We start from the raw sequence: 15,273 nt of genomic DNA, 5'->3' as shown, positions 1-15,273 counted from the left end.
GACTCCCTGCACTTGTGTGCCCTCACTCCCCAGTTTTGCCTTTCTGGTTACCAGGAAAACAGTTGCCATAAACATAATTATAATTCCAGACCTTGTCTTTTTCAGTTTGGGTTCAGTGTAGGCTTGGGAATAGAAAAAGAAACAGGCAAGCCGTAGTCTGGCTGCTGGCAGTCTCAGGAACCAGTGCAGTAATTAAACAGGTTTCCCACAGCATCTACTCTAAGCTTGCAGCTGCTTCCTGGCACTCTTCATTCAGTATTAAGAGCCTATAGTAATAGAAATCAAAAGTCACAAATCAGAAAGCCCCATGGGAAGAAAGTAGGAGGCATCAAGCATGTTGCCAGTGTCCACATAGATCCCTATAGATAACATACTGTGAGTCTGCTATCCCACAGCATAAGTACTTCCTGTATACCAAGCAATTTTGTGTCAGTGACTTTCTCTTAATTTTGCAGGAGAAAGTAAAACCAGCACAAGCACCACCTTTGTTTAGTGACGAAGAAAAGGAGGAAAAGGGAGATCTGCCAGATAAGGCAAAGTCTAACCAGGTAGAAGATACGTTGTGGTCTTTAGAAGAGCCTGCAGCAGTTCCGGTGCCTAGAGGAACAGATGTTGCAGGGCAGCATACAAAGGAAAAAGTGAGCGATTTTCTTACATTAATATGAAGTTTGGCAAAGGTTCAGTTTAAAAATGTAGCGGCGCTGCTTTGGGACAGTTATTTTTCTGGATTGTCTGCTATTGCTAAAGAAAGAATAATTCAATCTTTCTATAGCAGAATCACTTGGTCAAACCAGCAGCAAACTGATTACATGACATTTAAATTTGTTTTCCAGCTGGCATACGTGAGAGGTTTCTGTTTTGGGTTTGTTTCTTTCCACCTCCATACTGACCAGGGCAACCTTTATTTGCATTTGCAGAGCTCTCCTTTCAAAAAGCAGGCTATACTAACGCATAGGTTTTGTAAAGCTCAGTAACTTTATTGTTTGAGCATACTGTTTGGTGAATTATAAATGGTTTTGGTAGCTGTAGAAATGTCTCTCAGGATTGTGAGTTTCTTCTGGGCTGTATTGTTTACAAAATGAGATTTGAGTGCATTATTGAAGAAGCTTCAGCAGAACTTACTCTTGGGCATTCTCCTGCTGAGTGATTGTTGGAGAAATACCAGCTGATGGGTTTCCAGGGTGCTATTATCACACTGTATTCCTGATCACATTCGGTGTTCAGGTAGTGCTGAGATTCTACAAGGAATCTCAGGTTGCATGAACTGGGTGCCTCATAGATAATGTCAAAACAGCTGTATACACTCTTGTGGAGCAGAGACAGCCTGACTTATAGATGGGGAGGAAACCTTATGCAGAAAGCTGCTTATCAACAGCACTGTGGTGTTAGGGTGCCAGGAGGAAGCCTTTGTTCCTTTCAGAGCGATAAAGTGTGATCTTTATACTGAAATCTATCTTGATAATCTGCATATTGCTATTCTGTCTGCTTAGGAAAAATGAATTGAAATTAGTTGTCTGCTATGGTACCAGATTACAGAACTCTGACCGCTGCTGGCATTTAAACAGTAAAGTTTAGTGGTTTTGGGGGGCAAACCTGAACTAAATAACAGCTTGATGTATTTATTTATTTTGGTGGAGCCTTTTGCAGCAACATCCTTGGAGCCAGACAGCAATTCAGATTTGTTTGCAACGTCACCACCAGCTCTGGAAAAAGATGTCAAGACCCAAGCTAAGAAAGTGTTAAGCTTGTTTGATGAGGAGGAAGAGGAGAGACTGGAAGATGATGGCACTAAAAATGCACAGAAAGAAATTGGTGTGGTGAGTCTAGAGACGTTCTTGAACACAGAAATAATACTTCTGCCTCTATACCTCTTCTGTTCTAGGCAAGGTTTTGTTTTTACCCTCCCTTCTCTGCAAGTCATGAAGTTTAATCTTTTTCAAATTTTAAACTTCCAAATTCTTGGATGAGAAATGATTCCTATTCTTCCCTATGATCCCAAATGCCTCAAAGCTTTTCTGGAAAGCATTCAGCAGTCAGCATCTAACATCCATGGAGTGATTAAGGTGCTGAAATGTATGATAATGCAAAAACCACAATAGATGATTTAGGAACCTTATCTTTTTAGTAGGGAAATCTGAAAGGTGAGACTATTTTGAGTGCTTGTCTCAGTCTAGTATGTGTTTTGTGTATGGATGCTACTAGACCTATATCAGGTCTACACGTGTCTAGGCATACACAGCAGATCTAGCTCTCTAAAAAATTGACCTCGCTTTTGATGTGAAGTTAAAACTGATGCATGGAAAGGCTGAGAACAGAGCAGTAATAAAAAATGTAGAACAGGAAGAGCAGACCAAATATGATGTGCTGGAAACTGCTTAGATAGCAGCTTTACCAGTTGGCTTGCTGGATTATGGAGGGCTGATAAGGTGCTCCGTTTGACTGTCAACCTTCCCTACCACTCAGCAGCGAAGTTGTAAGTACATAATTTTGCCAAAGGCAGACATTATGTTATTTTCTTATTTATGGGGGTGCTTTTGCTTTAAAGGGAGGAGAATGGGAACACTGTCAACAATAACAGCTTTACAGGACTTTGTCTTTTGTCTGTCTTTTCCTTTTTTTTCCTTTATTTTTCTGAGCTACCTTTAATTAAAAAAAAATTACTCAGATTCTCTTCTTTTCACTTCTGTCCTGCACCTTCATCTGAACAATCCAAGGCATAAAAGTGTCTTGCTAAAATATAAACCTTCCTGTACACTCACGATACCATACTGAAAAACTTTTCTTCCTCCTAGGGACATGTAATGAGTAGGTAATAGAAGCTGGCTCTCAGGTCAGCAGACAGGTATATTTTGGTTAATGTCTTCTCATAAAAATGAACTGTTAATACATGTATTTACTTTGTAGGTTTTGCAAATTTAGTCAAAGTGAAAAATGCAACTGATAGTTAAAGTTGTATTTTTGTTACCAAGGCTGTAGTGTAGCCTTGGGTGAATTACAACCTGCCTTATTACTAGGCAAGTAAACCCATGAACTAGATGCCCTCCGTAAGGAGGGTTTTTTTCATTGTGTGGACCTTTCTCCTCCTCTCAGCCTTCCAAGAAAAGCACTCGTCCCAAAAGCACTGGGGTCTTTCAAGATGAAGAGCTTCTTTTCAGTCACAAACTTCAGAAGGACAATGATCCAGACGTCGACCTCTTTGCCAGCCCCAAGAAGTCGGTGGTGAGTTCAAAGCCCTCCTCTGAACCTTCTGCTTAAAAATGGTCTTTGAAGTGTGCAACCTATGAATGTTGCTTGTTTGTACATAACTTAAAAGTCCCTTATCTCCAGGGATGGCCAAATGCTAAAATCAGTTCAGGCATCACAGGCAGGAGGAGACATGCTTTTGATCAGTGACACTTTTATTTATTTATTTTTATCATCTCTTTCTTCAGTCTGCAAACCGTATCCTGAAACCATCATCTGGAGGTGGGCTTTTTGGGGATGATGATGAAGATGATCTCTTCAGTACTGCTAAAACAAACCCTCCGGTATCTGGTCCTCTACTATAAATGACTATTGTAAAAGACTTTGGAAAGAAGTGTATAGAAGGGATTTTTTCCATACGTGTTCCCACAAGAAATGAATGAATTAATCTTTTTTAAGAGAATAGAAATGGCTCATGTGACCCTGAAGACCTAAGGAACAAATAGATGCAGTAGACTTGCAAAACTGGGATGTGAGGAGTGGATTATTTTCCTCTTTGCATGCCACTGGGATTTGTTTAAGTGTTAGAGAATACAACTGAGCAGAAATCGGAGTAGTGGAGTTACATTTCTATTATTCAGGGTCTGACTGGTTTAACAGGTAGGGGGATGGTAGAACTTCAGCTAACAGCTTCTCTGCTCCAAAGGGCAATGAGGTTCTTTAGGCTCAGCATGCTTTGTGGGAGAGCTAGCACAGATGGCCAACCTCAAATCTGCCTTTCCAGGTTACAGATTGCCTACAGATACAGCTTCACAACCAAGCTGTGGAAAAGAGATTAAAAAATTACACTTCCTTCCCTGAGGCATTCACTATTTATATGACAGTATTTGTCTACCGCAATAAGAAGCAGCTTGAGCCACTTCTATAGTAGTTCAGATGAACCTGTTTTAATTTGCACTGTAGTGGACTAGCTGTATAGTTACCCTTATAGATGGATAAGGGCTGTAACCCTATTCTGGTCTATCTTCCTGTGACCAGCTACTTCTTCAAGGTATAGCTACACTTTCAACAAAAAATACTGAGATTAACATACTTGCATATCACTGAGAGGTCTCTTCGAGTAGACTTAATTTTTTTGTTAGTTTCTGACAGAGCGTTTAGATAGAACTAAGTGGTTTTACTAACTTTATAAAGGTAACAAGGAGAAACATCTGTTACTTCAAAATAACCTTTTAAATGGGAAAGAATAGATGTGATTATGTTTTTCTTTTCATAGAACTAAGTGGTTTTACTAACTTTATAAAGGTAACAAGGGGAAACATCTGTTACTTCAAAATAACCTTTTAAATGTGCAAGAATAGATGTGATTATGTTTTTCTTTTCAATAGGCTTAACAGTTCGGTTAATCATGATTGAATATCTAGTGCAGGAACCGCAGATCATTAGTACAGTGGCAGATTGTTGATCTTAAACTATTAATTGCCTGGCAGCATTGTTCTGGGGAAAAAATAAGCTGACTTTCTTACCCTGAAGAATACAGACTGTAGAGAGCTCGTGTTCCTTTTTATCTTTACTATTTTGTCTAATAAGTGCAAGAACCCACATTCAATAACTACTGCAAATGCCCTGGTTTTAGAAACAGGCTATTTAACAGAACAAAACTAGATCTCTACCTTAAGACTTTACATCTTTCATTGTGTTTGTCTACCTAATGATATTCTAGTTCTTGCCAACTTGTAATATTAGCAACTGAAGTCTCACTTTCTTCCCTGTGATTCATGCATGACTGAGCCTTACTTGATAACTTTTGTTAAAGACTGCAGATTGGTTTCATTTGAGGTAATGAATGTGTTAAAATGTTCTTGATCACTGGATTGTTTTTAGGGTGCAAGCAGCTGCAGTAATGAACTGGACTGTGTTACAGGTGGTTTGAGGTCAAAGTCCTAACATGCATTCTAAACTGCTACTCTAAATGTATTTACAGTTTAATTAAATGAAGCCAACTCTTACTTTAATCTATTTTCAGGTCGTTAGCTGGAAGTTAGGCTAGAAAACTGGCAATATTTCCTGGAAACTGTTCCTCTGAGGACTGTAGAAGGGGTGGTCTTAGCTAATTAGTGCTTGGCAGCTATGTACAGAGCCTGCTTGCTTGAAACCATAAAAATAGTAGTGTTGCTTAGCTATCTTTGTACCTTTATTTTCCCCGCTGTCCTGTGTATGAGGACAGCATACGTATGCATTCAGAAGCTTATCCAAACTCACTTTATTTTTTAGTATAGACAACAAAGCCATGGGTAGGTTAAAAGTATGGTGGAGTGGAAGGCCCTTGCCATTGCAGACCAAAAAGCAATGCCTATGCATTGCAGACTCAAAAGATATTGGTAGTTTTCTTTGCAAATGGAACTGAGATCCTAAAAGCTTTGCTTACTCTGTTGTTCTGCTGACTGTGCTTTTTACCAATTCATGTGGACTTGTGCTCTTAATGTTTTCAGAAAATAGTGGAGAAGAAAACAGTGAAAGCCAGTTCAAGCCCTCCCTTGGAAAATGCTTTAAGTGCCAAACAAGATGACGCTCTGAAGACAGTAACTACAGAGGCAAGTACTGAAATCTTGTGTCTTGAACAATATGCACAGGAAAAAGAGATGTTTTAAAGTCTCCTGAAAAGATCAAAACTAATGCCTGAATTCACTGACTGCAAAGCTGCAGAAATGCAGTAATACATGGCCATATTTATCTCTGCTTATCTACAGCAGCACTGTTGATAAGCAGAAATTTAAGTTAACTGCAAGAAATTCAAATGCTGTTGATAGTATTTTGTTCTTTATCCACATGCTTATGAGGGCGAAGTGCAAAGCAGTGAAGATCTAGGCTTCAGATGCAGTTTGATACAAAACCGTGTGATTTGATCACTTGCTCATTCTTCAAATTGCCAGTGTCTGATGGAGTGAATGTTATCTTTAAAGTATAAGTAGGCTTTCTCAGATAGGAGATCATGGCACATGGCACAAATCTGTGGCTGTTGAGAATCTTTTCTTGGAGGCTTTATGAGGAGCAAACAAGACTCCTACTCCTGTTCTTAATCTTGCAGAAACAGCGTATCGCAGAGAGGCAGTCTGGATCTGAAGTCTGTCTTGTCTCATCAGAGCTGCTTGTTTGACTTCCAGCTGTAGGAAATGAGCTTTTCATCTTCCGGGAAGGGGGGAGGCTGTTTTTTGCCTCCTGGGTTGAGGAACACAGAGCAAGCTTGTCTTCCCTTTTGGTGAAGTACTCTTTGATGTGGAGAACCACACTTGTCTTCCCTTTTTTTGGAGCTACTGGTAGCCTAGAATGATCTTAGGCTGTGTAAGATTCAGCCAAATCCCATGTGCATTTAAATGGAGAATAATCTCAGGCAGCAGGGTTTTTCTGTCATGCTATCAAGTCCCCCAAAACAGTGTTCAAATCCTCAGTGACTGCCCACTCACACCAATGGCAGTATGGCCCAGCTCATAGAACCAAGTTAGATCAGACGCTTGCAGTGAGCAAACCCCGGACAAACACCTCTGTTGATCTGGTTTATCCCCGAGTCCTAGAATTGATTCAAATCTTCAGACCACAAAGCTGCTCTTGCTCATTTAGTCTGCTGGTCTTATTTCTGGTACTGACGGTCTGCTTTCTGTAGAGGAGCACTCCCTTCTCAGAAGCTGTTTTCCTTGTGAGCTAAGAGGTTCTATTTTGTAACCCTCTTGGCTTCTGTGTGTGCTGCATTAAAGCCTGTGGCCCTATTATAGCTGGTTACAAAGAGAAGTTCATTATATCGTGATCTGGCAGCATGGCCTCAGAGGATCTTAGGGGAGGGAACAAGCAAGGAGTAAGGGTGGCTGTCAGAATTTGATTTGACAAGAGTCATGTGTGACATGGAGAAGATGGAAGTTGTAGAGTTACTATGGCAAAGCATAATATTGGATAGAAAGAGGGTGAAACAGATGTCATAATGAAGATAAGGCTATGATGTTGGGAACTGAGAAGTTGAAAATTGAATGACTATAGCTCAGGTACTGGAATGCAATGAGATGCCTTGATAACAAAGTATTCCAGAAAAAGCTGGTAAGGAGTGAGCTGGTCCCTTTCTTTAGTTGTATTAAAACGTAAGCTATAGTCTGGTTGAAGATGTTGATATTAACTTGTCCAGCTGTTGTTTAATCCAGTGTAATTTTGTGCAGAAATCTACAGGTCCTGTTCCCATTAAAACCAAAGAGCCCTCATCTCGGATTGGAAAGTTACAAGTAATTACTTTATTGGCATTTTGACTTTCAAAAAAAAATTAAAAAAATCTTCCTTGCCTTACTGATGGCTCTCCCTGAAACAAAATCTTTTTGCTTCCCTACCTTAATCTTGCAATTTTTTTCAGATTACATTCTATATTGTTACTTTTTTCTGTATTGCATGTTTAACATTATTTCCCCCTTCTCACCTTTCAGAGCTGACTATGAGCAATGCTATTTAACTCTATTTGGGGGCAGAGGGTGGGCTGCTCGTTGGCCTGCTAATCTACTCAGCACTATTTTAAGTATGTTCAGAGACTCTTAGGGTTTTTGAGTTTTGGTTGCTTCCCTCTCTGATATGAAAAATCTAATAACTGTCTATATGACAATATCACTTTAATGTCAGAACCAGTCTTTTCCTCAGACAGGATACTGAGCTACATAGGTTTTTGCCTGATGCAGAGTGGCCATGCTGTTCTTGAAGCTCTTATACAGGACAATAGTGTTGAGCACTCGACAGATTTAGTGAGACAGATGATGTGGGGTATACAGAAGTGAGTAGATGTGAGAGAGGCCAGGTACTCTTAGGAGTAGAATTTGAATGCCTAAACACGCTTGCTGCTTCTCTGGAGCCATGCCTGCTCTTGAGCAGTATTAACGTGACTTCTTTGTGTGTGTTTGTATGTTTTTCTCTATTTTGTAGGCTAACTTAGCTATTAACCCTGCAGCCTTACTTCCTGGTGCAATGCCTAAGGTCTCCAATGTAAAGTCCCCCTTGCCAGTTTTGGACACCCCACTGAATGAACCCAACGATGTACAGAACAGTGAAGCCTTCCCTGCTGCCGGAAGCAATGAGGAACTGGGTGTAAGCTTCGATCAGCCTATGCAAGCGGATACCTTGCACAGTGCCAATAAGGTAACCTTGGTATTTAACAGGATAGAAAAGGGGATTAAAAACAGTCTCTGTTCTCTTTCAGAAACTTATGTTTTGCCGTGCAAATTCTGCTAACAGTGTAGTCTATCTGAATAAAGGTGTGGAAATCTAATCCACTATACCAGGCTAATGAAGAGAAGGTCAAGTTCACTGCATTCTTAGCTCTGTAAGGGGCTTACGCATATGCCCAATTCAGTCCCTTTTTAAGGCACATGCATACAGCACCCAAATACATTGTTTTTCCCTATAGGTTGGAGGTATTTTAGTCTAACACCTTGTACTGTCTTGAAAGGTGCCAGCCTGAAAAACATAAAGAAGGCATTTCTCTAGGCTAACTATAAAATATGTTATAGACAGCTGCTGTAGCAAGATGTCAAGGACATGTCACTACTGGAGGTTGAGCTTTATCCCTCCTGTGGATAAACACGTCATGCTGTCCTGAACTGTCAGTCATAATTCTTTTTCAGACAAAAGCTCCAAAAAAAGCCCTTAAAAACAAAACTCAAAAGAAAAGAAAACAAACAAACAAAAAAACGCAACACACAACCCCCCTAAACAAACAAAAAACACAAAAACCAAAAAACAAACAAACCCAGCCACAAGCAAAAAAGTTACAGCTTTTGAAATGGCAGATCTGTCTCCTGGCTCACTTGTTTTTCATTCCTACCTTTTTCTTAATGGACTGCAAAAGACATTCTACTTAAGGATTTAATGGTTCTTTAAAAAAAATCTTGAATCATACAGTTAAGACTTGGTCTGGGTGTTAATAACAGGGAAGATGAGGTTGAACTGATAAGTTTACTACTTGTGTGCCCATGTTGTATATGGTAGAGGCTATAATGGAAACTTGTGGGAGGATGTGCTGTCTTTAAAAGCAATGAAATTAAATGGAAAACGTAATTAGTCATGACCTAGACTAACTGTGCACCACAGAAGTTTCTGGATTAGCAAAGTGTCAGATAAAAGTAGTGCCTAAAGTCAGAGGGTTAGTGTGATTTGCTGACCTGTGTTGTGACTCTCTACTTGCAAGTGCTATTGCTTTTGCACCCCAGTTCTACCTGCTGTGGAATGACTAGCAAAGCAAAAGTCCTGAGTTATTTTCTGAATATTTTCTTGCTGCAAGCTACTCCAAGCTTGAATGTCCAGACCCCTTTCTGCAAAACAGGGAGAATGAATAATGCTGAGATGATGATGGTTCTTGCTGCTTCTCTCTCTGAGCAGATAACGATTTAGTTTCATCATTCCTTGCTCAGAATTCACAACTGAACACTTGCTTAAATGTACAGGTAGCTGCTGAAGTTACTTAAACCAGCATTATAAGCAAAACTTTGAGTTAATTTGGTTTCAGTGTGCTAGTGTGAAATGGGTACTGTGTTGATTGGTGGTGTTATGAAGGCAGATGATGTTATAAGGGAACAAAATGTGAATCCTAACCTCTCTTCCATAAATTTGTTATTGTTGCTGTTTTTTTTCCCCTTTATATATAACCCTGCTCTTTTCTTGCAGACCAGGATCAAGGTTACAGGAAAACGAAGACCTCCTAGCAGAATGGCCCGCCGTCTAGCTGCACAACAGTCTGGTGAGAGTGAGGAGGTGGACAGTGCTAAAGAACTGCAATTCTCGCTACCAAAACAGAGGTCACCAATAGAGAATGTAAAGGAGCCTGTTGTTACTGAAGGAGAGTCCAAGGAAAACGGCTTTCTGTCTGGCTTGTCACTACCGGCTCATGGCAGTGTTCTTTCTGCTGGGACAAACAAAATTGTTCCTCCAGAATCCACAGATGAAGGAGATGATATATTTGAATCAGAAGACCTTTTTGCAAGCAGCTCAGCATCCAGAACAGCTGCACAGTCAAAGCTGAAGAAGGAAATTCCAGACAATGTGGCTAACGTACCCATTAAGGGCAGAGAGAAAAAGCCTGATCTGTCTGTTCTGGGTAATCAGGACAGCAATGATCTCTTCCAGTCTGTACAGAAAAAATCATCATCGAAAAGCAGCCCTATACCTTTTTTGGAGGAGGAGGAAGATTCTCTTTTCACCAGTCAGAAAACTGGAAAGAAGGAGTTGAGATCTGTCCGGCAAGCTGTTGATCCTATTGCACAAGACATCTTTGAGGTAATGGTTGAAGCTTACTGGAAAGAGTAGGGGTGGAAAGCCTACCATGTTGGCCTTTTTGGTCCCCAGGGCCTTATGCAGAAGTTTCTACTTAAACACAGGCTGAATGGTAGCTGTTGTAGGACTGGGGGTGTGCAGGAGAATGAGTGGAGTAAATTGTCAATTATACTTTGATATTGGGCAACAGAAACCCTTTCTTTGGATGTTCAGCTGTTTATTAGCAAATGTGGATTAAAAGGTGGATTCTTAACACAGAGCAGATGCATCAATGAATGTGCTGTGATGACGTCCCTATGTTTATGACTGTTTTCAAAGTAGTGAAATATTTGGTTCCTTTTTGTTACTTGCCTGTTCAATGCACAGTAGCTCAAATAGATCTTTAAAGGAGGAATGGATTTGGCAGGCTGGAGAGGTGATACAAGCATCTCTGTGTTGTACTTGACCTGTGCACAATCCCACACAAGGGCACTTTTGCTTGGGGACAAGGGACTGAAAATTCTCAGGTTTGTCAAGGCTGTCAGTCTTCTAAACACCTTAGCTGCTGTGTACAGGTAGTGACTATTCTTTTGAAGTGTATTGTGTATTGATGATCTCTCTGTACTTTGCTCTAAGGATGATATATTTGCTACTGAGGCAATTAAACCAATGACGAAAACAAAAGAGAAGATGCCAGAGACTAACCTGTTTGATGATAACATTGATATCTTTGCGGATCTCACCATAAAACCAAAAGAAAAGAACACCAAGAAAAAGGTGGAACAAAAATCCATATTTGATGATGATATGGGTAAGTGCCAAATGTCTTGTTACTAATCTCATAATATTGTCCTGAGTTGTGTTTGTCAGAGATGTTTTAGAACCCTTTGCTTTCCTTAGCTATGAACTGCTCTCAAGTCTCTGGATTTCTTTGGATTTTACCCCTGGATGAGAACTTCTTAGATCTGTAGAAACAGCACAGAATCTAAATGGCTTAGGAAAGTGTATAAAAGTCCTCTTTTGAGACAAGGAATAGTTCAGTTTCTGTAGAGATTTTCTCATCTGTGGGAATTAGAAAATTTCTCGTCTGGAGTAAGAGAGTAATCTCATCCTGTTACAGTGCTAAGAGATACGTTCTCTGTTTAATTTGCACAGCTTCTTGTATCCTGTTTTCAGATGAATCACTAATGGTGTGAAGAGATCGGCATCTTTCCCCACATCCCACCTCAGCCCCCTTCAGTATTGCACAGACTGTCTTGGAGCCCATAAGATTTTGTTTATGTCTATGTGTACCCAAAGCATTTTTGCATATACTACACCTAAGAGCAAAGATTGCCCTGTATAATTAGTTGAGAAAGCAACATATAGTAATATAAAATGGAGCAAAGCATGCTCCTTTCTTGTTCTGTCAGTGGAGGTATCAGAAGTCATTTGATCCCTGACTGCATCTGTTCTCAGTCTTCGTGTTTACAGCTCTCCTTTGGAATTGCACTTATTTCTTTTCCTCTAACAGGAAGAAAAAGAAGTCCCTTCACCTCTAGCTCTGATTCCTGTCAGCTGTCCTTCATTCTGTTCTGCCTATTCAAATCGAATCTGATTTATCACAGTTTTGCTTGTGCTGCTCTTAAGCACTCAAACGTGATGGAATGACCTGGCTGAAGTCTCTAAAGATGTTAGAAAACTTGCCAGAGAATGAAAACGTTGAGATTTCAAAATCTTCTCAATTGATTAAAAAAAAAAAATAACCCTTACAGATTTGCAAGTAAGGTATTTGAAATATGGATGGGATCAACAAAAACATGTCTAGTTTTTTTTCTAGATATAGCCTATATCAAACGAAAGGACTTCTGAAGCAGCTATCCCTTCTAAATACTTTTGCACAAAAAATCAGAACCTCGTGGAAAAACAATTATTGTCATTTGAAAGTAACTTGGAAAATTAGTCACAACAGAGCCTGTTTGTGCTTCTGCTTTTGACATCTACTCTGGTCCTAGAGCTTGTCGTCTCTTACATGTGATGGTGATGCCTACAAGCAGCTACAGCATCCTGTTATCTGATAGACTTTGTTTTCCTCTAGAGTATTGGCTGTTTAGCAGTGCAGCTATAGGTATGCAGCTTCTTAGTGCCCAAAGGTATGGAGTTTCAGAAGCCCAACAGGAGTGTAGGGAAGATAGTTGATAGTGAGGATGCTCTCTTGGATGTAGAACTAGGCTAGTAGAACTGGCACTTTCCTACCAGGTAGGTTAAGGATTGGCTTCAGGGATTGTGGTAGCACTTTATTTAGGCTGAATGTTGCTGTCCTAGGAAATCCTTTCTACTGCAAATAACTGGATGCAGTTTGGAGGAGGCAGGCTACTTGCTTTCTTTGTCCTACCGCAACTTTGAGTCATTATTTGGTACATTTGTGGTAAGCTTGTGGTTAGACATTAGGAGGAATTTTATCTCACATCTTTATTCTTCTAGCCTCCTCAGTGACCTTATGGCTGATGACACAAATAGCTTAATCAACAGCCATCTCTGCCAATCTCGGACAGTCCAAGAAAAATGGAGATTGAGCTTTTTTTGTGCACTGACAAATGCTGTTTTCCATGGCCAAAACTCTCTCCTCTTTCCTAAACCTTGTTATAAAATGTGAGTGATACCTCTACTGCTGATGTCACTCACTGTACGTCCCAGCTGGCTGTGAATCTAATCCATGTGATAGGTTTTTGTTCTGGAGTGATGCCAATAGGGGATTACTTTATTTTGCTGCTGTTCTAAACTGCTCTTGTGCTGAGATGTTGTCCTGGATTATTCCTGTGTAATCCTTTATGATAAGCACAGTAGCAAATGTACCAGAGAGGAAGAAGCAGTGAGGACAGAAAGGAGAGTGTGCTGTGATAGGCCACTTCTTGCTTGGCCTTTGCTCATGGTTAAGATATATGTTGAAGTCTGGAATACTAATGTTCATCCTCTGGACCAGTAAATAGCTACGAACCTCAGTGTAAGGCGTGTTTTCTAAATAGGGATTCATGACTAGCAATGTAAGGGTCTTGTGAATTGCTAGTGACTCAGATACCTCACAGCAACACTTCAGTGTTTTGTACTGGAGAAACGGCCTTCTTCCCTGAGTGTAGCCTAGACACCAGCAGCCCTAGCCCCGGCAAGAACTGCAGGTCTGTGGGCTCTGCTGATACAGGGTATCTCTGTCGGAGGGTTTCCTCTCACCTGTTGTTGTCCTTTGGGAAAGAACTCTTTCTTAATAGCAGCGTGAGATTTTTCTACCTTGAGGTCCCATTTATTCATAGCAGAAATGCTAATACTAAGGAAGGTGGGGGAAGATATTGACTGAGGACTGTAGACAGACCTTTTGAATATTCAGCAGGATGGCAGCCTGAGGCAGTCAGAGCAGTCTGCCTCCTTGCATCTTAGCTGTGCCCTATTCTCAAGTGATGTATGCTGTGTTTTTATTCTGCCGTAGGTTAAAGATTCTCTCTTATGGCTAGCAGATGCCACAATAGTCCCTAGCAAGTGCTGTTTTTCTCTTATGATTTTCTTTGACACCAATCTTGGCTGGTCTTAGAGTCTCTCAAGTTCTTCAGACACTCATGTTCTAGATAAGCGGAATGTTATCTGGAACTTGCAAGATGAAACTTATTGTGGAGGTTTAACTTATATTTCTCAAATGCTTCTGAGAGTTCAGACATGTTATAAAATACAAGTATTATTTTGCTTTACTGAGGAGAAAAATTGTTCTTGATTTGACTTACAGCTAACAGTTCCCACGTATGTCCTTACAAATAGATGTAGAATTGCAAGCAGCAGGAAAGCATTTGTTTATCACAGAATGTCCTTGGCAGTCCCTGTTGTGTGCTGGGGACTTTTCTGTACAATGTTACTTCTGTTTAGCAGTCACTTCCCATTAAAAGCATCTTTTTTTTTTCTTCCCCTCTAGATGATATCTTCTCTAGCAGCCAAACCAAGATACCCACTCCCAAAAGTAGATCTTCCCAGACAGCCTCGGAAGTGAAGTCTGAAAGCAAGGCACTGAGCACATTTGATGACCCACTGAATGCCTTTGGAGGCCAGTAGCCAAGGGGAATGTGTTGCAGAGAGGAGGCCTTCCTTATGCTCTGTCTAATACGCTGGATTCCCTAATCCAGTAGAGCTGAAATGAGATAGCTGTGGATATGTAAATGACAGATTACTCATTATAAATAGTTACTATGCTCTTGTACTGGGTTTAATTACTCTTAATGATATATTAAAAAAGGATGGTAACCTCCTGCTATTTTTTTCCATGGTGGCCAGATGAATATAGCCTGTGCAATACCTGCGATGAAGTAATCTAATATACAAAGTATAGTTTGTTTTATTGAACAGATCTATAGAGAAAATCATTGATATTGTTAAATAGTAAATGGAGTCTGTTAAATGAGATCCGTCTGTACGTTTTGCTTTCTGCTTTACCACTTGTTAAGGACATCTGCACTGGGACTGGAAAATAACCCAAACCACTACTATGCTTTGTGTGGGCCAACTGTCAATCTCCTGAGCTAATGTTAGTGTAAGGTGGGATTCTGTCTGTTGTTAAGTATAGCTCTTATATATATAATCCTGCACGTAGAGCAGGAATTGATACCAGGTAGAGACCAGTTATTTCATACCGGCAGCTAATATGGTCTATAAAAATAAATGCTTAAAACTTCTCTGCCATTGTGTATTACAGAAGAGTACCTAGTGTTCTATGAGAACAATAGAAACCTAACGTTGTCTTCTATTCAAGTTGTAAGCCACTAAATGAGACTCTGGCCTGCTTGGATTTGTCAAAGTTTTGCAAAT

At 40.2% G+C, this 15,273-nt stretch overlaps 1 protein-coding gene across 4 annotated transcripts in view; it reads left to right on the top strand.

Moving 5' to 3' along the window:
• LOC310902291 (WASH complex subunit 2-like) overlaps window positions 1-14,871 on the top strand; it is a 34,518-nt gene extending 19,647 nt beyond the window's left edge. For 3 of the 4 annotated variants that reach the window (XM_083843602.1, XM_083843604.1, XM_083843603.1), the window contains 10 exons: window positions 456-638; window positions 1,638-1,817; window positions 3,091-3,219; window positions 3,432-3,527; window positions 5,676-5,777; window positions 7,386-7,448; window positions 8,131-8,343; window positions 9,868-10,476; window positions 11,089-11,263; window positions 14,387-14,871. In XM_083843602.1, the coding sequence (XP_083699728.1) occupies window positions 456-638; window positions 1,638-1,817; window positions 3,091-3,219; window positions 3,432-3,527; window positions 5,676-5,777; window positions 7,386-7,448; window positions 8,131-8,343; window positions 9,868-10,476; window positions 11,089-11,263; window positions 14,387-14,523 (1,887 nt within the window). In that variant the 3' untranslated portion in view covers window positions 14,524-14,871. The remainder of the gene's footprint in view (window positions 1-455; window positions 639-1,637; window positions 1,818-3,090; window positions 3,220-3,431; window positions 3,528-5,675; window positions 5,778-7,385; window positions 7,449-8,130; window positions 8,344-9,867; window positions 10,477-11,088; window positions 11,264-14,386) is intronic. The other variant, XM_083843605.1, reaches the window with a different exon arrangement.
• The last annotated feature ends 402 nt before the right edge of the window (window positions 14,872-15,273 follow it).

The sequence above is a fragment of the Anser anser genome, assembly GCF_964211835.1.
Source record: "Anser anser genome assembly, chromosome: 7".
NCBI classification, from domain to species: domain Eukaryota; kingdom Metazoa; phylum Chordata; class Aves; order Anseriformes; family Anatidae; genus Anser; species Anser anser.
Note: the sequence above shows the minus strand (reverse complement) of the source record. Positions and strands in the feature narration are given on the sequence as shown.